This window comes from Nanorana parkeri, unplaced genomic scaffold (assembly GCF_000935625.1).
Source record: "Nanorana parkeri isolate BGI_ZX_2015 unplaced genomic scaffold, ASM93562v1 scaffold2119, whole genome shotgun sequence".
NCBI classification, from domain to species: Eukaryota; Metazoa; Chordata; class Amphibia; order Anura; family Dicroglossidae; genus Nanorana; species Nanorana parkeri.
The window spans coordinates 100,216-125,365 of record NW_017308387.1 but is presented as its reverse complement, the minus strand read 5'-3'; the positions used below and the strand labels follow the sequence as shown (position 1 = coordinate 125,365).

General features: G+C 41.4%; 1 protein-coding gene across 1 annotated transcript in view; it reads left to right on the top strand.

The window, feature by feature from the left end:
* Positions 1–25,150, top strand: part of ESYT2 (extended synaptotagmin 2) — a 118,414-nt gene that overhangs the window by 80,351 nt on the left and 12,913 nt on the right. The window contains exons 13-18 of the mRNA XM_018572746.1: positions 1,250–1,345; positions 7,888–7,950; positions 10,601–10,675; positions 16,245–16,331; positions 23,276–23,425; positions 24,370–24,746. Of these exons, the coding sequence (XP_018428248.1) occupies positions 1,250–1,345; positions 7,888–7,950; positions 10,601–10,675; positions 16,245–16,331; positions 23,276–23,425; positions 24,370–24,746 (848 nt within the window). The remainder of the gene's footprint in view (positions 1–1,249; positions 1,346–7,887; positions 7,951–10,600; positions 10,676–16,244; positions 16,332–23,275; positions 23,426–24,369; positions 24,747–25,150) is intronic.

The following is a 25,150-nucleotide window of genomic DNA, read 5'->3' as shown; positions in this document are numbered from 1 at the left end:
GAACTGATCTCTGGCTTTGAAACTGGTTATCACAATGTCAAGAGCAGGGCCGATCTGATTGGATGCACTCATTGTGTACACTCAAAAGTGTTTTGAGAGCCAGCGGGGCCGACTAGCAAGATGTGGATGGCGGAGTCTCCCACTGGGCCAAGCTTCAGTATCTTGCTAGTCGGCCCCGCTGGCTCTCAAAACACTTGAACAATGAACTCCACACAGTTTAGTGTAGAAGGAGGAATCTGTTGCACATTTTCTATCACATTTTCTAGAAAATTTGCAGATAATCTATAGGTGTATGGCCAGCTTTAGACACTGAATCTGATTTAGCTTTCATCTATGGAAAGAAGAAGCCTAAGAATATTTTTTTATCAAAAAAGTATATTCAAAAGTTTTATAACTTGCTTAACATCAATAATATATTTAATAGGCGACAGATTCCCTGTAAAACTCCAGCCAAACATTTTGCTTGGGAAAAACCCTTGTCAAGTTTTTATTGACATTTATGTCTCTGTTGGGGAATTTGGTGACAGGACAGGAAGTGATTGGAAATCTCTTCACAGGGGATTCAAACCAAAAAAAAAAAAGCAAAATGAGGAAGAACTTCTGACAATGTCTTTATTGCTGCCCATACTTTTATGTGCCAGTAGCAACTGCATCCCCCATTTCTTGTATGGGCATCACAGAAAGTGAGGGAGAATCTCCCCACTGAGATCATAACCAAAAATTAAAAAAAAACTGATAGAAACTCTATCCAAAACTAAAAAAAAAAAATGGCTGGAGTTGGATTTTTAATTGTTCTACAGATACCTTACCTAATAAAATCATGTGTGTAGGCCTAGGGTCAAAAATAAAGGTATACTGACCCGATCCTCTGAGCCGGCCAGCTGTGACATTGCTCCCCCCAGACGGTCTCCTCCGCTGCAGCGATGCTATGTCCCTTGGCATCCTCCTGTCCTTTACATTGTGTATAGAACGTGATGACTCAATAGACCGCTGCAGTGGAGGGGGAGAGGGACTCCAGGGACCGGGGTAAGAGCAAGCTGGCTCAGTATATCAAGTATAACTTTTTATTTTTTACCCTAGTCAAAAACGAGCACTTAACCCTTGCATTGAGGGAGTAGCCCCACTGCAAGGGTTAATATAAAATGTAACCAGAGTTCTGCTTTAAGTTGCTGTGTTTTATGCAAATACAGATAACAAACATTAGTCTGTATGCGTGTAACCAAGGCTTTCCCATGTATTTTTTTTGCAGGTGCTGTCAAGCATTAAAGCTGATAAGGATCAGGCAAATGATGGTCTCTCTGCAGCTCTGCTCGTCCTGTACCTGGATTCTGCTAGAAACCTGCCTGTAAGTGACTTAGGTCGCTATTGGCCTGAGCGTGGTGTTCTCTTCTCTCCAGTGATATATCTCTCATCTTTCTTCACACAGACTATTCTCAGTAATCACATTCTCTTTTCTTGGGATGTTGTTATATTCATTGTTCATTAAACTGTACTCTTGTCTTAGTGTCTATCCTCTACATAGTCCTATATTCTGTTAATGGCAGTATGTCAGACGACTTGTTCAGAGAATAATCTGAATGGATTCATATGATAGTTTAGGTTCAAGTAGGGAGTCTTCTGGCATTGCTTTCTGGGACGTGTTTGCACATAAGTCTGGTCAAAAAGAAAAGATACATTTTGGTAAATACCATTCATTCCAAAGGCATATAATTCATATAAGCATCAAGCAAGCAAGCACCAAGCAAGTATGGTTTCATTTTGGGCGGGTAATCATGGATCATATCACAGAAGTGACTCACTGAAGTATGACATACACTTAGGAGACTAAGCAATGCTGTATGGGATAGGTAGATAGGTCACTCTAAAGGGCAAAGATAGTTCTGGGTAAAGGCGTTCCGTTAATACACAAGCCTATTGATATTTGCTTTGCATGAGTGCCCACGGCCAGCCTGAAGGCCTCACATATTTCAGCATCGTCTTATATGGTATCTGTGAAACACAAAGTAGAAAGACAGATTACCATTTTCTTTTTGTTTGATTTCCAATGGGATGTCTTATTTCCATTCCATATTCATTGGCGGCTGTCAGTCATCATGTTTAATTCATTTTCTTTTATTTATTTCTCATTTATTAGTGCTCACACATGTTTCACAGAACGATTTCTATTCTCTGAGCTTTACATGGTATTAGTTGTTGCTGCTCTGCTGAATTCATTGTTTTTTTCAGAATCTCCATGCTATGTCTTTTGTTTGCTTGCTCACATGCTTATTTTGTAATTATCATTTTCTTTTGTTGTTTGTTTTGCTTTGCTTTGGTCATTCTTTGCTTCATTGCTTCATTCTCACCTTCCAAGAGCATCTACGAGGGGAACTTGGGTTGTGGCTTCCTAAAAGAGCGGAAAGCTTCTGGACTGATCTTTTGTGAAAACACTTCTTCAATGTATAGAACCTTATTTGTGAGTTCCTGGGCGGCGGCTGCGGCAATAGACATGCATGTGTGGCAACAGTGCATGGTTTTTTCAGCATGTCCACAATATTGATTCCAATACCAACAATTTAAAAATGACTGTGCATCAAATCATGGCAATCACAGTAAATGATTGGTTTTAATATAGCTTTGACGGTCTTGGGCTGCGGCACACTACCTATTGCTGGTAAAAAATTGTCCTGCAGTTTTCAGTGAATTCTCAGCAAACATGAAAGTAGACTAGCATTTTGAAATGCATGTTTTACTTTTCAAAGCGTATCAGAAACCAAGAACAACAATGTAATTTATTGCCGCTTACCAGTCCTTAGTACAGAAAATACCTACCAGCAACCCGATGTGCAATTAACTTCCTGTGCATTGACCTGAAATGTCAAACATGTTATCAGTGCTCCCAGATCTCTCCTGTGAATTACAAAACCTTCTCCATATGTTATGGAGATGGAAGAAGGAGGAGGCGTTTGTAGTTCAGAGCAGGAGAGCAGCTTAGAGCCAGCGTGTGACACTGCAGCTGTCACCTGCCGGCTCTATATACCGAGAGCTGAATGATCATGAACCACTGATCGCTCAACTCATGGCTTCTCCCTGCAGAGAGCGGTGACTGTTAGTCACTGCTCCCCGCAGGGATTCTCTCCTCTCCGCCCCCTCTGCAGCTCTTATTGGAGAGACAGACAGGGGAGGGGGCGGGCACAGCTGGATTTGGTTTTAGAGATGCAGAGCCAGCTGTCAATCAGACAACAGGGTGTATCCTGACCGCATCAGTATCCTGACTGCTTCAGTAACTCACTATATGCTGACTTTGGGTCACAGGAGTACATCAGTAAAACAAAAGTTTTGGGCTTTACTTCTCTTTAAGGTGACAACACTGCGTCTACATAGGTACAGTATGATGAGTGAGCATTGTTGACCTAGGACAGGAATTATGTTACTGGCAGGATCACTAGGTAAAAATAAAGGGGGAAAAAGCCTGAAAATGAGACTAATGCAGCCACCACACCTATATACTGGTAAGCTGCAGTATATCTTATTTTTGTTCATGGGATCAGATACATTTCGAAGGTCGGTACAGCCCAGGCTGATATCTCAGTGTTTGTTGGATGTCAGTGGGTTGATTTGGAAATCTCTTCACAGGGGATTCAAACCAAAAAAAAAAAAGCAAAATGAGGAAGAACTTCTGACAATGTCTTTATTGCTGCCCATACTTTTATGTGCCAGTAGCAACTGCATCCCCCATTTCTTGTATGGGCATCACAGAAAGTGAGGGAGAATCTCCCCACTGAGATCATAACCAAAAATTAAAAAAAAACTGATAGAAACTCTATCCAAAACTAAAAAAAAAAAATGGCTGGAGTTGGATTTTTAATTGTTCTACAGATACCTTACCTAATAAAATCATGTGTGTAGGCCTAGGGTCAAAAATAAAGGTATACTGACCCGATCCTCTGAGCCGGCCAGCTGTGACATTGCTCCCCCCAGACGGTCTCCTCCGCTGCAGCGATGCTATGTCCCTTGGCATCCTCCTGTCCTTTACATTGTGTATAGAACGTGATGACTCAATAGACCGCTGCAGTGGAGGGGGAGAGGGACTCCAGGGACCGGGGTAAGAGCAAGCTGGCTCAGTATATCAAGTATAACTTTTTATTTTTTACCCTAGTCAAAAACGAGCACTTAACCCTTGCATTGAGGGAGTAGCCCCACTGCAAGGGTTAATATAAAATGTAACCAGAGTTCTGCTTTAAGTTGCTGTGTTTTATGCAAATACAGATAACAAACATTAGTCTGTATGCGTGTAACCAAGGCTTTCCCATGTATTTTTTTTGCAGGTGCTGTCAAGCATTAAAGCTGATAAGGATCAGGCAAATGATGGTCTCTCTGCAGCTCTGCTCGTCCTGTACCTGGATTCTGCTAGAAACCTGCCTGTAAGTGACTTAGGTCGCTATTGGCCTGAGCGTGGTGTTCTCTTCTCTCCAGTGATATATCTCTCATCTTTCTTCACACAGACTATTCTCAGTAATCACATTCTCTTTTCTTGGGATGTTGTTATATTCATTGTTCATTAAACTGTACTCTTGTCTTAGTGTCTATCCTCTACATAGTCCTATATTCTGTTAATGGCAGTATGTCAGACGACTTGTTCAGAGAATAATCTGAATGGATTCATATGATAGTTTAGGTTCAAGTAGGGAGTCTTCTGGCATTGCTTTCTGGGACGTGTTTGCACATAAGTCTGGTCAAAAAGAAAAGATACATTTTGGTAAATACCATTCATTCCAAAGGCATATAATTCATATAAGCATCAAGCAAGCAAGCACCAAGCAAGTATGGTTTCATTTTGGGCGGGTAATCATGGATCATATCACAGAAGTGACTCACTGAAGTATGACATACACTTAGGAGACTAAGCAATGCTGTATGGGATAGGTAGATAGGTCACTCTAAAGGGCAAAGATAGTTCTGGGTAAAGGCGTTCCGTTAATACACAAGCCTATTGATATTTGCTTTGCATGAGTGCCCACGGCCAGCCTGAAGGCCTCACATATTTCAGCATCGTCTTATATGGTATCTGTGAAACACAAAGTAGAAAGACAGATTACCATTTTCTTTTTGTTTGATTTCCAATGGGATGTCTTATTTCCATTCCATATTCATTGGCGGCTGTCAGTCATCATGTTTAATTCATTTTCTTTTATTTATTTCTCATTTATTAGTGCTCACACATGTTTCACAGAACGATTTCTATTCTCTGAGCTTTACATGGTATTAGTTGTTGCTGCTCTGCTGAATTCATTGTTTTTTTCAGAATCTCCATGCTATGTCTTTTGTTTGCTTGCTCACATGCTTATTTTGTAATTATCATTTTCTTTTGTTGTTTGTTTTGCTTTGCTTTGGTCATTCTTTGCTTCATTGCTTCATTCTCACCTTCCAAGAGCATCTACGAGGGGAACTTGGGTTGTGGCTTCCTAAAAGAGCGGAAAGCTTCTGGACTGATCTTTTGTGAAAACACTTCTTCAATGTATAGAACCTTATTTGTGAGTTCCTGGGCGGCGGCTGCGGCAATAGACATGCATGTGTGGCAACAGTGCATGGTTTTTTCAGCATGTCCACAATATTGATTCCAATACCAACAATTTAAAAATGACTGTGCATCAAATCATGGCAATCACAGTAAATGATTGGTTTTAATATAGCTTTGACGGTCTTGGGCTGCGGCACACTACCTATTGCTGGTAAAAAATTGTCCTGCAGTTTTCAGTGAATTCTCAGCAAACATCAAAGTAGACTAGCATTTTGAAATGCATGTTTTACTTTTCAAAGCGTATCAGAAACCAAGAACAACAATGTAATTTATTGCCGCTTACCAGTCCTTAGTACAGAAAATACCTACCAGCAACCCGATGTGCAATTAACTTCCTGTGCATTGACCTGAAATGTCAAACATGTTATCAGTGCTCCCAGATCTCTCCTGTGAATTACAAAACCTTCTCCATATGTTATGGAGATGGAAGAAGGAGGAGGCGTTTGTAGTTCAGAGCAGGAGAGCAGCTTAGAGCCAGCGTGTGACACTGCAGCTGTCACCTGCCGGCTCTATATACCGAGAGCTGAATGATCATGAACCACTGATCGCTCAACTCATGGCTTCTCCCTGCAGAGAGCGGTGACTGTTAGTCACTGCTCCCCGCAGGGATTCTCTCCTCTCCGCCCCCTCTGCAGCTCTTATTGGAGAGACAGACAGGGGAGGGGGCGGGCACAGCTGGATTTGGTTTTAGAGATGCAGAGCCAGCTGTCAATCAGACAACAGGGTGTATCCTGACCGCATCAGTATCCTGACTGCTTCAGTAACTCACTATATGCTGACTTTGGGTCACAGGAGTACATCAGTAAAACAAAAGTTTTGGGCTTTACTTCTCTTTAAGGTGACAACACTGCGTCTACATAGGTACAGTATGATGAGTGAGCATTGTTGACCTAGGACAGGAATTATGTTACTGGCAGGATCACTAGGTAAAAATAAAGGGGGAAAAAGCCTGAAAATGAGACTAATGCAGCCACCACACCTATATACTGGTAAGCTGCAGTATATCTTATTTTTGTTCATGGGATCAGATACATTTCGAAGGTCGGTACAGCCCAGGCTGATATCTCAGTGTTTGTTGGATGTCAGTGGGTTGAATTAGCTGCTAAGTAATATTTCTGGACTGGGTAGTGAGATCCTTGCATCTGATTTCCCAGCTTTGTGCAGCGACTTTTGTTATTAAAAATGGACGTTATACTCTGTAGTGGTTTGGCAAGGTTTTTCAGATAGCTGCAGTCAAACTGAAAGACAGTAGATGGCAAGTTAGCCTAGTGCCAACACTCTGAAAATAAAAAGGCATTAACATCCCACACATTACAATATAGCTATGAATCTAATGAAAAACTGTTCTATTCAAGCCTAACCTGTCATAAACCTGGCCAATTCAGAGTAAGCATAAGCAGAGACTAGCGTTAGTGAAGACCACATGTCAGTACGAATGAATGATTGCAGAGATGTAGGTCGTTGAAGCATCTGTAGCTGCAGTTGGTCATTGAAGCATCTATAGCTGCAGTAGGTGATTGAAGTATCTATAGCTGCAGTAGGTGATTGAAGCATCTGTAGCTGCAGTAGGTCTTTGAAGCATTTGTAGCTGCAGTCGGTCTTTGGACCAATCTATCCTCAAAGTTTACAGCAGAAGCACTGAACTCATTTAATCTCTCAGCAGCTCAGCTTAGTGCTTTAGCAGCCTTCCAGCCTTCTAATCTCCAATATAAACACATAGCAGTTGCAGCGGCAATGGGAGCAGGGTGAGCTGAGCTACTGTGGGAATGGGAGCAGTGTGAGCTGAGCTACTGAGGAAACTAACTTTGTTGACATCAGTGTCTCTGCTGTAAACTTTGAGGATGAATTGCTGCTCCGTGCCTGCAGCGGTCAGTGAGGACTGCTTTTAAAACGTATTTACTTCTTCCTAATAATATATAAATGTTTGAACGTCCATAGCCTGGTCTCAGGTTCACTTTAAGCCACTCTCTATCCAGTATACATTCTACTTTAGTTCATATGTACCCAGTAGTTTTCAGGTCACAGATATAGGGCATACCTTCTACATATGGGCTTGTAGAATGACAATGTGTGACTTATTTCTAACACTTACAATATGTTTTTTGTAATGTTTAGCTTTTCTCTGTTGCACCTTACAGTGATCTGCACAGATGTCCTATTGTGTCTTTAATTTGCATTTTTTTGGAAACCATCTCTCCTGCGGTGTCTTTGTTGTGTCTCGTGTTGTTCTGTCTGTTGTTATTGTGACCTCCTGTGGTTAACCTGCAAGAGCACCTTCATAGCATGGTTTATTAACCCTACGTGTGTTCATTTTTCCCTATTATAAGAATAATCCATTAGAAATTAACCAGGATGGCATGAAGAAGTCTGCCGTTGACAAAGCTAAAAAGGTAACCATCACAGTTCAATCCTCCAGAGCCTAAAAATTGAATCAAACAGCTCATGTGTGACAAAAAAGTGTATGTCATGCGATTAGCGTAGCTTGTACAGACAGACTCGACATGGCAGTTTATATACTGAAGTGTGTCAGTCACCTGCAGCCGATATACACAGTGCAGCGTTTCAGTTCATGTGCTGTCAGTGACATCAGTGAATCAGAACACACTTTGGGCTTGTTCATCAGGGAAGAATGTCAATATTCTTTCTTTTGTGTGTCCACTGCAATATCGGATTGTGAAAGAAGGCTCTGATTGGTTGCTTCCGAGATATCGCTTCCTTCACATCTGTATACTGCAGTGATGTTATTATTCCAGATCTAGCAAACTGAATATCTGAACAATGGTCTTCTCTCCCTGGTCCACCCCTTTCATCCATTGGATTTCAGTTCTTTTAATTATGAAGGTTCAGCATCACATGGGGACATTACCTAGTGCAGTCTGCATGCAAATACAGTCTGCATAGGAACTCACAGACCTCCAGACTAATGTCCACCAATCAAAGCATTTTAATATTTGCACAGCTCCTCCCAAGAGCCAACCCTCATCAGGGCTTTGGGATTTTGAGAGGAGTACTGAGGCAAGGATCTTTTCAGGAAACTTTCTACAGCACCCTACCATCCCTCCCACCAGCTATGATCTGACTGTATTGCATAGAGAAGCATAGAGATCGCGGTATGTCATGAAAATGGAAAGGTTTCATTTAAAAACGTGACTAACATGTTAATGAAGGAGGGAAAGGAGGATCCAGGGAAGGCAAAACATAACATATATTCATGTTATGAACCTACATCTATTCTGCTCCATGGGTATATATACCAGCTGCCCTGTCCTTTTAAATTACATCAGTGTGACAGGCTCCAGACTCTCCTACAACCTAACCTCCTGATATTGCCATAATTACATACAAAATGTAAAATGGATGAGGCTCTACATCACACTTCCAGAATACATTGGTGGTTGTACAGAGCGACACTTCATACATGAGGACATCAATGTCCGTACCTACCTTTCTACTCTGCTCCTTTGTCTAGTAGTGAAAAATATCAGCTGCGCATTAATAATCAGATAATCAGGTGACTACAAAGATAAAGGAAGTATTCTTAGTACATTGAAAATTGAAATATTGTTACTCGATACTACAATAGGTAAAGACTGTGAGGTTGATTTTGTAAAGGCATAGAGACTGTTTACTTTGCCCAGTAAATGTTTGCTGAGCTTAGTGAATGAGGTGAAGCTGTGTTTACAGATGTGCAATCTTCCAATCATGTTTTACTAAAAGTCCTATTTCAATTTCAGTCACACATGATTGGACATTCAAAGTCAACACAGGTTCACTTTAAAGTGGAACTAAACCTTCAATACTCACCTCCTCTCCTGCGATGTATCATCTGCAAACTCCCTTGCTGATGCCAACATCTTCTCCCCGGCTTCTTCTGTGTTCGAGGTCTTCAGCCATCTTAATTGACCATGCTTGGATGACATAACTCCCGTGCATGCACATGGGAGTTCATTCACCCTGACACCAAGATGTACCAAGGATATATGCTCTAAAGCATCGCGTGAGAAGGAAGATAACATTTTATTGCAGAAGAGATATAGTGTGTCCCATCTGCAATACAAATCCTTCCTGCTCACAGGTTTTTCAAATCAGGGCTGAGTTCTGCTTTAATTACTAACTTTTACAGAATCTTCTCCTTTAGTAAATCAAGGGAACATAGTCTAGACTAAAGGTGCCCATACACCTTACGACCATCGCAAGACTTTTGTCTTGCGATTGCGTGCGCACACCGGCCCGTTCCGCAGCTATCGGGCGAGCAGGCTAGAAACCCGCCGAGAATCGTACGATTCTCGGCAGGTTTTCGAGCATGTTGGCTCGACAAAAGACGTGCGACCGTACAGTAGAAACGGTCGCACGTCTTAGTTCACACTGCTCGATTCTCGTACGATCGCGGGATTTCGCTCGATTCTCGTACGAGAATCGAGCAGTGTATGGGCACCTTAAATCTTGAACAAAACTGGTTTTGTATCTATTGCATTTGCCCATCTTGCCCCCAATTGTTAAAATGGGGAGCTTAGCGCCCCTTGGCTCGAATAAGTTCAGTTTTTAGTAAAGTGATTGGCGTGCGAACACTGGTCTGGCCCCTGATAATAGTGTCTGTAGAAGTTGCACTTATAAACAGACAGATGACATGACTTTGCTCCCATCACAGTAGAAGAGTGTAACTTAAAACAGGAACTTCCTGCTGCAGTCCCTTTATTTTTTTCACCTTTTTATTTACTGCCAATTTTTCTTTCCATGAATGTACAATTGTGCCCTTTAGGCTCTGTACATTTTAATTTCTGCATCATATAAAACCTTTCCCGGTGTTAACATGCATGAGCTTACTAATTATTTTTTATTATTTGATATTGTTGTGTTCCTATGGCAACAAAAATATGTTGTATTCTATACTTCAAGAATCGCTATATATCGTCCCTCACATAATAATGTGGGAAGATTTTAATGATGTCTTGGTACGTGTGCGGTTAATCTAATAACTAGCTTTGTTAATAAGCTAACACCAAATGTGTTTTACTGTAAGCCTCTCGTTTCCATCCACAGTCAGGAAAGAAGATTGGCAGCACGCCTAATCCCTTTGTGCTGTTTTCTCTGGGCCATAATGTACAGGAAAGTAAGGTGAGTGAGTGACACTTAGATGTTTCATTACTGTTATGTGTCCTGCAGGGATTTGTATGCACATGTACTGAGGTTCTTCTAATCTGATGGGTTGTGTCATGAGAAACCAGTGCCAGAGATCACATACTTGACAAGGTTCCCCCCGCACCTCCTGGCCTAAAAAGGTCTTCCTCTGTATACACTGGGACAAAGAGTGAGAAAGCGTGATCACCTAGTGTGTAACAAAGACATGAGTATAGGAAACTGACTGCACCTAAGACCTCTTCCTTTAATTTTGAGTAGATTGGATAAGAGTTATCATCTATGTTAACCTTTCTTTAAATTAATTAATTCATTCATTAAGGGAGAACTATGGGGTCAGTGTTTTTCCCCATAGTTCTCCTTAGGGTAACGGGAGGACACAAACTAGCGTCCTCCCGTTACCCTAAGCTCAGTATACCGCGAGCTGCAGCTCCCGGTATACTGAGACGCCGCAGCCGGAGCGGATCCCGACTTAGACGACGGGATCCGCCCAGCTGCATGAGTGACAGCTGGCTCTGCCTATCTAGAGGCAGAGCCAACTGTACCAGCCCCCTCCCCGTCTGTTCCGCCAGTCAGTGCTGGCAGATCGGAGCGGGGAGAGGGGAATACAGCCCCTCCCCCTGTCACGGCAGAGAGCCGTGACAGGATCGAGAGGTGAGCGAACCCAGTATGTGTTCGCTCACCTCCCGATCTACTGAGCCGATCTGTGACAGTCTCATTGTCACAGGTCGGCTAGAACTATGAGGTGAGTGAAAAGCACTCACCTCATAGTTCTCCTTTAATACAATTTATTCACCTGGAAACATCCAGTTAACATTAGATGTCACAAGGGCAAGGCATTACAGAGGTAGGTAAAATGTATAACTCATTTGAGTAATACAACGCATGCATTGAATGAGAGCATACATGTTTATGGAGCATCTGTGAAAACCAGATGTAAAAGACAATGAATTATTCCCATTTGCATTTCAAGGTAACATCAAGGCCAGGGAGGACCCGGGGGAGGTTGTATTGTGAGTTTAAAAGGGGGAAATGTGTAATTATAGTGTATTAAAGATGTAGAGAAATTAAAAAAAGAGAAGGGTCAGTTGAGAGACAGGGAGATTTAGAGGCCCTATTAGGCCATCATTTGTTACCTTATTTTGTAAGGTATCAGTACTAGTTGTGCTTGGTTAGCCAGTAGGACCCTATATTTCTAGGTGTTTTGGAGTTTAAGGTTACCATTTCAATAGGATCCAGTAAAACCAAGCATGTTGAAATGTATCATCTTGGTTAAATGATAACCAGCATACAGATATCTTCCATTAGAATAATAATATTAATTTCACCAAACCATATGGAAGACGGGGTAGTTTGCCTCCAGAGGTAGGATATGCAGAATCGTGCTGCATTTACAAAGTTAATTGTGAAGGATTTATTTTTGGATTGCTCCTTGGGAAGGTTGTTAGGCTGCAATACGAACAAGGCAAGGGTATTTTCTAAGTGGGTCCTTTGTGACATTTTTATTGTTGTCGTTGTACCTATTTTTTCTGTCTTATTTGACAGATCAGAAAGTGAGGGAAAAGCTTCAATTTCCTGGCTGTTTAATGGGTGTCAAAACAACGATGTTGTAAACCTTACTTCATTTAAAAAAAATGTTTGCTGCAAATGGTCTGTAATAGAGAAGATGCCTACCAAGATATGATAATGTCCCTAGTCCCCTGTGTACATTTTAGGTGAACCCCCTATAAACCACCATGCTCTCACACATTCTTTAATTTAAGTTGGCTACACACATGTATTCTTATTTTACAATTTCTGTAGATTGGGGGAATTAACACATTGTTATCAGTTTTGGGAGGAATTTTGCATAAAAAAAATAGATTTACAAGAATAATTACAGAGTTTATTAAAATGGCAATAATTCTGAAGTTCTGTGATGAGTTGTAGTACTTTGGTTTAGACCCTTAAACCAATGATCAGATACCTCCAATTGCCTGGGACTATTAAAAATGAATTTGCGGGGTACAAGGATTGCTTTGCTGCTATAATACAGGTGAAAGGTTCAGTGAGAGAAATCCCAGAAATAAACACAAGGTGGCAACAGAGTATACTTTGAGAAAAAGAAATAAGGATATTGGCAATGTGTTGACATTCATTACGATTTACTTGTTATGCATTAAAAGGTAAGTTATTTTAACCACTGCATGACCGTAATATAAATGGTGCGGTCTTGAGGTTGTTATACCGTGATCTTGCTATCACTGTTTTTAGCCGACTGTCGGCTTTCACATATAAGTGATTGTCCGATCACTTGTATGCTGCTAAAAAGTGTACGCCCCCCCACACTGCTACTGGCTATCCTGGGATCTTCTTTTCCCCCATGCATGCTCAGGGCTGGCATGATGGGTGTTTATGGCTTGTTCAGAGGGAGATCAGCACAGTTCCAGTGGCTGACTTCTCCACTTACTGAACCTGGAAGCTTTCATGATTCCAAGCACAATCTGTGCTTAATCAGCTTCTGTGGGGTCCTTAGGTGACATTAGGGCTCTAATAGAGCCTTGATGTCACCATAAAGAGGACCTGTCACTTCCTCTGTGCTGACCAATAAAGTAAAATGTAAAAAAAAGTTTTAACAAAATCAGTGACCATAAAACAAATTAAATTTTTTTTTTTTTAAAAGCCCTCACCCCCACGTATACATATATAAAAGCAAACAGGTGCACCTACTAGCGAAAACTCCAGTTGTGCAACACATGTTACCTAACGCCGCAAACAGCGGCAATAGTTTTAGTGCCATCACTCACTGTTACCTTTCAATCAATGAGCGGTCAAATCTTTTAAAGAATTGCCTACAGGCTATTTTGGGTACTCTAGCTTTTTGCCATTTCACGTACAATTTTAAGGCTTGGCATGTTTGGTATCCATTTACCCAACACAACCCCATCTTTCATAAATTACCAAAAAATGCTTATTATGTTCTGTTTGTGTTCACTAAAATAAATGTTAGTGTATTGTTTCCTAAAAATTTGATTTGTTAAAAATGTTTGCAAATATAGTGCAACATAAAAAATTGCAACTAGCCTTTGCTTTTTAGAAAACATATAATTGTTTGGGGGTTTTAAGCAGTTTTCTAGCCACAAATTCAGATTGTAACATGTTCAGGCAAAAAATAAATTGCTCTGGACAAATCGGTTAAAACAAAGTGCACTTATCCTTTTGTCCCCCCTTAAGATGATGTCAGCGATCCCTCCCTTCCCCTGCACAGATGCATACTTTTTAAATCAGATCATTTTTATTAACGTTTTTAACAGTTTAGACAAAAAAAGAAAGATTACACAAAAGTCAATGAACAATAGAAATCACCAGCACTCCGTAAATGTGCACCGTCGCATCTCTGCCTTGATGAAGGGACCCTGTGTGGTCCCGAAGCGTTGGATTATGCGATGTGTGACGTTTAGTCCAAATAAATTGACTTTTTTTTTATTTCATTTATGGAGTGTTGGTGCTTTCTTTTTGTTCATTGACTGTTGTACACGGCTTCATCCGTGATTGTCACTGCAAGCACCACTATTTTCACTTGGACCGGAAGCACTGTAAGGAGTGCAGGGGGACCAACTGTTTTCTAGATTAAACAAAAGGACATACACTGCAGCATTGGCATCTTAAACCATAAAAACGCACAGATGCATACTTACCGAGTTCAGATGGCCTGGCCTTCGCTAATTTACATCCTGTAGCAGATGCCTGCTTCTCCGCAGTACATCCTCATTGACTTCTATAGGGCTTGTCTACATCCATCACCTGGCTGGAAGTCGAACCCCATAGAAGTCAAAGGGAAGGTACTGTGCACTTATCTTTGTTTGCAAAGTTTGTAGATTTTGTGCTATTTTCCATGTTATTACCTAAAAAAAAATATGAACAGTAATAGTAAAAATCTGAGCATACTAAAATATGCCTTTATGGATGAGTCAAAAATATATTTTTTGTGTGTAATCTATCAAAGGACATTGAAAGTCATTAAGGTTTACTGCCTTCTACAGGTGGATTGGACACTGGTAAACAAACTGTAGGTCATCCCAGGATAACCCCTGCCACTACATGCATGCCTCAGTTGTTTTGCTATGGTCCTAGGAGGATGGATATTTTTTGCACAGCTTTGTTTTGTTAAGATCTCATTCTGGTTCTCTGTGTGTAATAAACCAGTGCAAACCCATTAGAGACATTCCTTTCTCTACTTGTACCCACAAGATGGTGTTTCTTGTAGCCGTCACCTCTGTGACGTGAGTGTCTAAGCTGTCAGCCTTATCTTGCATGGAACCCTTTTTGATTTTGCATAAGGACAGGGTAGTATTGAGGTAGAGTTCTTCCTTCTTGCCTAAGTTAGTTTTTGCCTTTGACATTAACCAGAACATTGTTCTTCCATCCCTCTGTCTGGCTCTAATTAACCAAAGGAATGTATCCCCCATTGTCTGGATTTAGTTTGGGCTCTGAAAGTCTTATATTTCAGCCACTGCTTCTTTTAGGCAGACTGATTCATTTTTTTGTAATCCCAGATGGACCCCATAAGGGTACACTGGCTTCTCATTCCACCATCTTTTAAGTGGCTCATGCAGACTATCATCCAAGCTCATAGTCGGAATTAGAGATGTCCCGATACCACTTTTTCAAGACCAAGTACTGTCCCTCATGTACTTGCCGATTAGGTTCTCAATCAGGTCCTCTCTGCTGATTGACAGCAGGCAATGGGCCTGCTATTGGCTATTGCAATTTAAAATATCCAATAGCAGGCTGGCTATTGTTACAAGTGTTGATTCCTTTTCCACTTGATTAAAAGGTTTGCTTTTGGTGATATATCTCAGTGTCACCTGTCCATGCTCCTTATGTGTTTAATAATGCCCTCACCAGACGTACACAGAAGTTTTCCCTCTCAATGAAAGAAGAGAAGGTCCATTCTGTGTGAAGGCAAGATTTACAGCTTCTCTCCTCTCCTCCCCCGTGAGCACACTGAACGGACATTTTCTCCTTAATTGAGAGTGAATGCATTACACATAAGGAGCACGGACATCTCACACTTTTTGATATATCACCAAAAGGAAACCGCTTCATCAAGTTGAAAAGGAGGGGACACGGAAGGACGGAGGAGCAACAGCAGCTAAGGTACAGGGGCAGGGGGGCAGCGGGGGAGTTCACAGCCGGAGTCTCTTCTCTCTTCTCGTGCTGGCTGTGAAAGGGACACAGACCGCTGCAGCCAGCACCAGCAGGGAGAAGAGACTGTCAACACTTACCGCCCGCCATGCTGTCACGCTTCCGTCCGGAGAGGTCAGAGCTGAGAGGGAGCCTGCGTTTGGTGGAGAGGTATTCCGAGGGAGGGGCTATGTGGGTCAATGGCCAAAGCTAGTTTAAAAAAATTGAGGTATGTTGGTTATATAAAAGGTTATCATGGGCTAGTCTACAGGTTTTTTGTTTGCAGTATACCCAATGGTCCTGTGTCCTTCAATGGACTACAAGAAAACAATATACAGTGAGTACTCAGGTATAGTTTTTTACACTTGTCTTTACTCAACAGGTCAAATACAAGACCATCGAGCCAGTCTGGGAACAGACATTCACCTTCAATGTCCACAATCCTAAAAGTCAAGACCTGGAAATTGAGGTAAGCTTTCTGTTTGTATGATTTATAAAGGTAACCATGAATGTTAAATTTCTGTCATTCACTCTCCACACAAGGTAGTTATACAGTGCAATAGAAGATTACAGCACAATATAGTAGAATAGACTGACTAATGGTTTTTTTTTTATTATGCATCATAATTTAGAGCATGTGAGCAGAAGTTAGATAGAATGCCTTAAATGTGAATTTAACCGCCTCCCGGCCGTCTGTTATGATTAAACCGCCAGCCAGGAGCTTCTTTGATGTAAGTGGCCGTCAAAAGACGGCCTGTTGGCCCCGCCACTCGTGCGCGCCGTGCAGGAAACTGCCAAAATTTAAAAACCGGCAGCGATGCCCGGGACCAGCACGCTGGCTCTGTGACAGGGGATCAGAGGGAGAACGGTACACGATCTCCCTCCGATCCCCTGTCCGGTGTCAGAATGCGGAAGTGATGTATATTACATCACTTCCGCATTCTGCTGTCACTCTCCGGTTTCAGAAGCTGGAAAGAAGCTAATGAAGCAAATCTCTGTTTCATCAGCTTCTTTGGGGGTGCCTAGGTGACATTAGGGGTTTTGGAGACCCCTGTTGTCTCCATAAAGAGGACCTGTCACATCCTCTTTGCTATCACATAGAGAGTTTCTTAGCCCCCTATGTGATAACACATAGTCAAGTCACACATGAAAAAGAATTTTTAAAAAACACACGTTTTTTTGCGATTTCGCAGGTGTGCGCAATTTTAAGGCTTGACATGGTTGGTGTCTATTTACCCGATGTGACCCCGTCTTTTATATTTTTACCAGAAAATTGGTTAATAACAACAATTGTTTCCTAACATAATGTAAAACAAATGTTTAAAAATTTTCTGTAATTTTTCCTAAACATAGTAAGAAATAAAAAAAAAAACCCTGTGGTGATTAAATACCACCAAAAGAAAGCTCTATGTGTCCCCAATAAATGGTATAACATTCATTTCAGTACAGCTTTGCATGACGGAATAAATGTCAGTCAAAGTACCGCAGCGCTGAATACTGAAAAATTACCTGACCTGATCAGGAAGTGGTTAAAGTATCCCTAACCAAATGACGACTAAAGCACTGTGTATTATAATTAATTGCTGTGTAACTGTGTTCTTTTTTCATTTATCACCAATCAGATTACATATTTAGGGCCTGTTTGAGTGTGTAACTAAGAGAAGTTTATAGTACTGACACTGAGACATTCGGTTTTCTGTATGTCAGAGACAACCAGCACCAAACAGCAAATTTTAATTGGGTATTCAAAAGGGATTACAAAACTGTCAGGTGACTGACACATGGGGGTGGGTGGTGTAGTGCTCTACAATTATGCCTCTATACAAAATTAAAGGCAGTAGGTATGCTGTAATCTCTAAATGCATTTCAAGGCTTTGGGTCTTACTGCAGTTGTGGAGGGCAAATGTCTATCCACCAGTATTACCTGCAGACTCTCCTGCAGCTGATTCTTTTCCCATTGCTGACCATGTCTTGTCCCGGCATTGTGTCTCATTGTGTAGCTGGACATCTTTGAGGTAGGGCTTTGTCTCCCTGATGGCTGGTGAGGCAATGATCAAGGAGCAGCAGGAGAGGTGGAGGCAGCACAGATCAACTAAAAGAATGAAGCAGAAGCAGGTAGACTCTTGCACTGCAGGTGCATATATACTGCTTCATCTCCAGCATGGATAACAGTGAGCTACACAGTATTGACATCACCGTATCTCACTCAAATCTAATGAGACTTGTAGTCAGAGGCTGCAGTGCCCTAAATGATCTTATATTATATAAGGTTACAGAACAGGAGGGCCTAAGCACCTTTTGATTATTGGTCCATGTTAAATCAATTTGTTTTGACTCTACAATTTTTCATTGACAAAGAGAATGATATGCTCATGGACAATGTGACTATTTGTTGTTTATCACTCTGGCTCACATCATGTCGCCATTTCTACACACCCTTCTCGCTGCTGCTGGAGATTGCTGGTGCAGGTGCACTAACCCGCTAACTGTTGTGTTGCATTTCCAGAAGCCGATCATATATAAACAAGAGTGGGCTGTCACACCTCTTTCCATATGGCATATTCTTGGTGCCAGATGTCTGTTTTTCAGCAGCCTGATATTTGCATTAGTATTGCTCATTTGTGAGCCTGTGCTGGTGTGTGTGTTGTTTGTGTGCGGTAAACAGATTTAGATGTGAGGCCAGCAGCATACTGCCTAATATTTCGAAGTAATGACACGACTCTGAAACTTGCTATATATAACTGCGCCATGTAGGGCTTTAACGGAAGCTATAATTTACTATGAGTAAGTTCACAGTTTGAGTCATTATTGTAACATTCACCTGAAAATCATTTTAATGAGGCTTTCACTTTTCTAAATGCCCGCTGTTTCACAATTTGATCATTGCACTCTTTATATACAATATTGCAGTGACATTCGTTTCCATGCAGGTTTTTGACCAGACCCCATGTCGGTCTATGGGGAATCGGACATGTGTCCATTTACATTAGATTACCTCCGATCACACGTGATCTGGTCCAGCCAAACGGAACACTGTTCAGTTTGTTTTTTTGTAAATGTAAACAGACACCCATCTGTTTAGATCCAGCTGCCCATAGAACTACATTGGGCATCTGATCGGGTCCACCTGAAAAACTGACAGGCAGAACTGATCGCAAAGCCCGTCTGAAAGGGGCCTAACAGTCGGAAATTATATTATTTACATTAAAACGTTCCTGTCATTACTGTAAGAAAACATAAAACAACAACACCCTGTAAAAGAAGCATCTTAAATGAGAAATTAAGCCCAAATATTTCTTTTAATTTTGGATAGAGTAAGGGAGTGTTATAACCCCATCAGTTTTTTTTCATTTTTTTGCCATCCATTTCCCACCGGGGACATTTCCCTTCACTTCCTATCTGATAGCCACAACAGGAAGTGAATGGAAATCCCTTTAAAGAAAGGGAAATCCCTGGTGGTCAGAAAGGTCCCCAGAACTAGTGTCCTCATTGGAAGATTTCCCATCTATTCCTGTTCTGATGACAACCTAAAATTGGGATTTTCTTTCACTTTCAGTGATAATGGTCACCAGAACAAATAGGGTGGGTGAATCTTACTAATGGGGACACAGAAAGCAATAGAACAGGTGTTCTAATCCCCAGTTGTGTGTTTCTCTTTAAAGGAGTTATAAAGTTCCAGCATACACTATCCTGTTAGAACACCATCCTTGCAATAGGAATACATACTAGAGTTGTTTTTTTATAATGCAATCAAAGCTTTCTTGAAAAAAAAATCTCTTTTATAAAGTGAGTGCTGCCTTCTGTCTGCCCATCACTTTCAACAAAGCACATTGGATTCCCAGTGTTCTTTGCATTTCTTTCCCTTCAGCTAGATGTGATGTCATCTCAATTTCTCAAGAAAACATATCCCATAATGCATTGCATCCATTAAGCAATGATAATGTTACAGTGTTAAGTCATTGAGTTGTAGTTCAGAAAGCAGCTTGTGAGCAGAGTTGTGACAAAGGTGCATATTCACGGGGCTAAGTGAAATTGTGTCACTGCATTGAGCAAGTGTATCTTCAATAGGTAAGTTTACAAACTTCTGGATTGATATGGTTATTAGGAGTGGGATAGAACATGGAAAAACCTTTAACAAGCAAGAAAAGCACAAATAACCAAATTATCCAACATCAGTCTCACAGCTTCCAGCCAGTTTAAAACGGAGATGTAAAATTGACCATTGCAGGCACAGGCGGGCAGACAATTCCACTACATGCAGAATAATAATGTACTGCGTCCCACTGTGTGAGCAATCATAAGTATATCATTATAAGTCCCCAAATTGCCTGCCATGTGTCATAAAAATATTCCCAGTATGTGTATCTTTGGAAGAATTCAGTGCAACATAGGGCATGCTAAAGAATGACAGTGAGGCAAAACTATAAGACAAGCTGGCCACACTCCAGCATAGATGAAATCAATATGCTTCCTCACTGTAGCTTGTACAATGTACCCATTCGGGAAGTCTTGCTGAGTTAATGCAACATTTCTGCCACGCGCTGCTGAATTGTACACCCTCCTGTAAGAATCATTCCTTTTATCTACATGCAGCAGCAAACTGTTACTTTATTGTGATTGTATCAAAAAGGCACAGTCACTGGCCACAGGGCAGAGTCACTGAGAATACAGCTGTACATTGATCTTAAAGAGGATGGGCAGAGTTTTCCATTTCTTTGTGTACGGACAGATTAAAATAGATGTAAACCTTCAACAGTTCCAGACCAAAAAAGCCGCACTCCACGAATCTTCCGATAATCAAGATTTATTGTAATCCACAACTACATATACGACCCAGAAGCATTCCACAGTGCAAAGAATCCTGTAACGCATTTCACCGTTGAGGCTTACTCATAGAGGCCAAATCTATAGATGGAAACCTTAAAGCTGAAGTCCAGGGAAATCAAATCTTAACACTTGTAGTGGGGCTACCCCAGCACTGCAAGGGTTAAAGTAGAATTAAACGCAGGGTTTTTTTGCATATATCTACTACTAGCAAGCAGTGGACATATGCAAAAATATTTTTTCAAAGTTACCAAATAGGTAGAAACTTACCTGTGTCTCCGCAACTCGCTCCCGTCTGAAGATTTTTGAGCGGCCATGAAGGATCATGGAGCGGGCGCATGAACAGTAGAGATCTTCGGCGGGGAGCAGAGGAGAAAAGCAGTGTAGGTCAATGCAACCCGCAACCAGCAATGTGCACGCAGACAGACCCTGTGGGACACAGAGGACACAGCAGTCAGCGCTGGATCAGAGACTGGTACCAGCACTGGAGGGACTCCTAAAAACTATTGGGCAGAAGAAGATCGGATCAAGAGGCATCATTTAAGGTAAGTCCTTAAAGCAGCAATGGGGGGGCGGGTGGAATGGGATGTGACTTTGATGTCACTTTAAGTGCTTGTTTTGTCTGAGGAGCTAAAATAAAGTTATACGCACCCGGACCACGATCCTGGCTTGCTCTTAGACTGGTCCCTTCAGCCTCCTATGCTCCAGTAGTCTACAGTCCTGGGAGTCATTACGTTCTATACTGCGTATTGGAGGTGAGGATGCCGTGGGACATTCTATCGCTGGAGTGGAGAAGGAGACAAGCTGGAGGGAGTGCTGTAAGAGCAAGCCGTGATTGTAGTTTGGGTGAATATAACTTATTATTTTAGCTGGTTATTTTAGCTCCCTAGACAAAACAAGCACCTAACTCTTGAGGTGCAGGGGTAGCCCCCACTGAAAGGGTTAAGATTTGATTTGCCCGTTGTTCTTCCTTAACTAAATTAAATGTGTTAATGCAGACCTTTTTGTTACAGCACTGTGTATCACATTGAAGAACTTGTGTTCACCTTTTTTTCCACCACTTGTAGCATCTCAGTGCTGATGATGTCCTGCAGCCTCATTGTATCCACTTCCTGTCTACATGCATGCATCCTAGCGATGGCTGCGTTGCATTTCTTAGGGTGGGTTTGCTGATGGAGATAGCAATAGACCATGCCTGAATGATGAAACAGCCAATTGTATCCTCCTTTGGACACCCATGTGACAGGGTGAAAGAAGGCAGGCGCACAATTGGAAACAAGGACAGTATTCTGACTCCGATTGTTGTGATAACAAAATATATCCCTTGCTGAGACCTCTATGCCTGGCCTGTATAAGCAGATATACTCACTGCGGACAATCCTCGTCAGATAGCTGAACTCGTCAATACCGATTCATTCAAAAGAGGTGTTTATTCTTTAACATCAGGGTTACAGCAGATGATAGGAACAGCAGTTGAATGGTTATAGTATTGTGCGGTCAGAAAATGATGCCTTTCCTACGTACTGTGCAGATTACATGTGTGTCCTTGTTACATGTGGCTAGTAGCTGTGCCATGACACAGGAAGTACTGCACACAGGAAGCAGGAAGGGGCGTACACTAGGGGGAAATACATCGTCACATGAGGAATAATTACAGAAAAACATGTACATTACAACAAAAGGCCACTAGATGGCAGCATAGGATAACACATGGATTTAACTATGAGAAAATATATAGGCAAACACACTATGTAAAACTTCTATCTATACTAACTTCTACAACATATTCTATACCCCATTGGGGCGGCACAGACAGAGTTTTGACTCCCTATAACAGGAAGTGTCTGAACAAGGACCTTCATGGCAGGATCATCCGGTATTATTTTATTAAAAGCAGCAAATTTAAAAACAATGAAAATTAGGTTGAAATTACATATTTCAGTGATTGGGTTTAGTTGAAAAAAATCCCTTTTATGTAGTGAGTGCTGCCTTCCGTCTGCCCATCACTTTCATCAACTTCCTGAATTCCCAGTGTGCTTTGCATCTCTTGCTGCTTGATGTGATGCAATCTCCATTTCTCAAGACTATATACCCCATCATGCATTGCTTCCAGCAAGCAGTGATGATGTTACATTGTTCAGACATTGACTTGTAGTTTATACAGCAGGCTCAATAAAAATATTCACAGGACTGAGTGAAACTGTGTCAGTGGATTGAGGAAGTACATCCTATGGCCATCTTCAATAGGTTAGAGTTCAAACTCGTAGGTGGATAAGTTTATTAGAAGTGGGACAAAACTTATGAAAATTTCAATATAGAAATACAGATTTATTTTTCGCGTCTCACTAAACATACCCTTTTAAGTTGATTTTAAAAATGTTTTTGCACAGGATAATTTCTTTTTTATCAATGTAAAACATAAGCTATTCTTCTGAAACACCCTGGTATAAATGTGATGTATGCCGTGTAATAACATGACACTGAGAGAGCAAAGACCATTTGAACATTTGGAACAGGACATTCCCAGGAAAATGTGGTCCACATTGTTCCAGGTTAGTGCTTTGATACTGACTTTGTTCACTCTTGCAGGTGAAGGATGAATACCATCAAAGTTCTATGGGAAATCTCAAGATTCCACTAAGCAAGCTGCTGACCAGTGAGGACATGACTATTAATCAGAGGTTTCAGCTCAACAACTCTGGTCCAAATAGCACCATAAAGATGAAGATTGCACTCAGGGTATATATAGCCATACATTTACTTATGCTTGTTTCTCTGTTCAATGCCAGCATTAGCATAGAGATTGTGATTGCTGAATAGGCCTAATTTATTGTATCAACACAATACCAGATTTCTCTAGCAGGTAGTATTGTATGAAAGGCCCTAAATTATAGTTCCCACGATTTTCAGTGGATGCAGCAGATGTTTCTATTTCTTCTGGGCTTATCAGTTCTCCAGGGGCTTTCCAGTTCTCTTTAACTGCTGTGTTCCCTTATCCCAGTGTAGGCTCTTGAAGGCTCAGTGGTACCCAGTGGAAAATACATTAATCTATTAATTAACCCATTTGGACCCCTAGACAAATGGAACTCTTTGACATACATAACTACATAGTTTAAATGAAATAGGTCTATCTTGTTGATCCAGAGAAAAGCATACATTCTTTGAAGGTGTGTGGCATGCATAGATAGCTGTGCCTACAGTTCCCCCAAGGCAGTTGCTTAAACAGAATATCAGTGGGGGGAATGGGTGGAGACTGCTGGAGGTATCGCATTCAAGCACCTAGAGGTACACATACCTGCAACATCTTCCCATACCTTCATCTCACAGGCAAAGCTCAGGCTAATGACAAAGCTGTTCCACCCCTTTCTGCCTCTTGTTGGTCATTGAGGTTGCCCATCATTTTGATTAGTATTTGTGGTGATGGGGCTTAGGACAAATGCCAACATTACCCAAAAATGTCAGAGCTTTGCCAATCAGAAGAGCCTGGATCTTAGACATGAGAGGAAGTTTGGGAGCCTGTTGCAGGTATGTCAGCTCTAGGTTACTACGCTTCCTAGCTGACGCATTTTGTCCACGGTGACCACATCTCTTTCATGAAACTTCTGTTATGTTTAAATATTGAAGGCAAAGCTATGTACCTGATGTGTCTTCTAATATTGTATGGATTTTTTTTTCTCCTATAGATTCTTCATGTGGACAGACCTGTGCGGTCTCCTGATGAACAGTACACATCCCAAGTAAAGAGGCCGTCCATTTTCAAAGGAAAGAATCCGCCAACTCCAATTCCTTCCCCTTCAGCAGCAGATGCACCGAAATCTCCACCAACACCCAAAGTAGATGCCAATAAAAAGACAGAAAATGGGGAAAAAGGAAGCACGCCAAGCGCTAGCCCCCAGAGACCAACAGAACTAAACAAAAGCGCTTCCACTCTCTCAGGTTCCAGCTTTACATATTCTCCTTCTCACATGTCCTCAAAGGAGCCCACTCCTAGCATCGCCTCTGATATCTCCTTACCCATAGCTACTCAGGAGCTCCGCCAGCGATTGCGGCAGCTTCAAAAGTAAGTGCTCGTCCTTCCTACTTCAACTGCATTGTCAGAACTTTTTACAAACATTTTATCTAAGGCTCTGAGGGCCTCACTATATGTGCCAATGAACAACAGGTTGGACACCAGGGGTGTACATGGGTTGCACAGTAGAGGGAGAGAAATGGTAACCGTGAAAATGGAAAACTATTTAAAAAAAAAAATAAGTGATCATTTGTTAATTAACATGCTCTATACAACTCGATATTCTTTTGGGGAGCCGAGATCTACGTTAATGTTTTGAAAACCTTGTTTCTGTATATTGTTTGCTCTACAAATTCTGTACTTCACTGCCGCTCTGTCAGTAAGCACGAGAGTCGGGTCTGACCTGATTGAAAACAAACTCTCTATAATGCAGCCATTAAACAGGGGTGTTAATC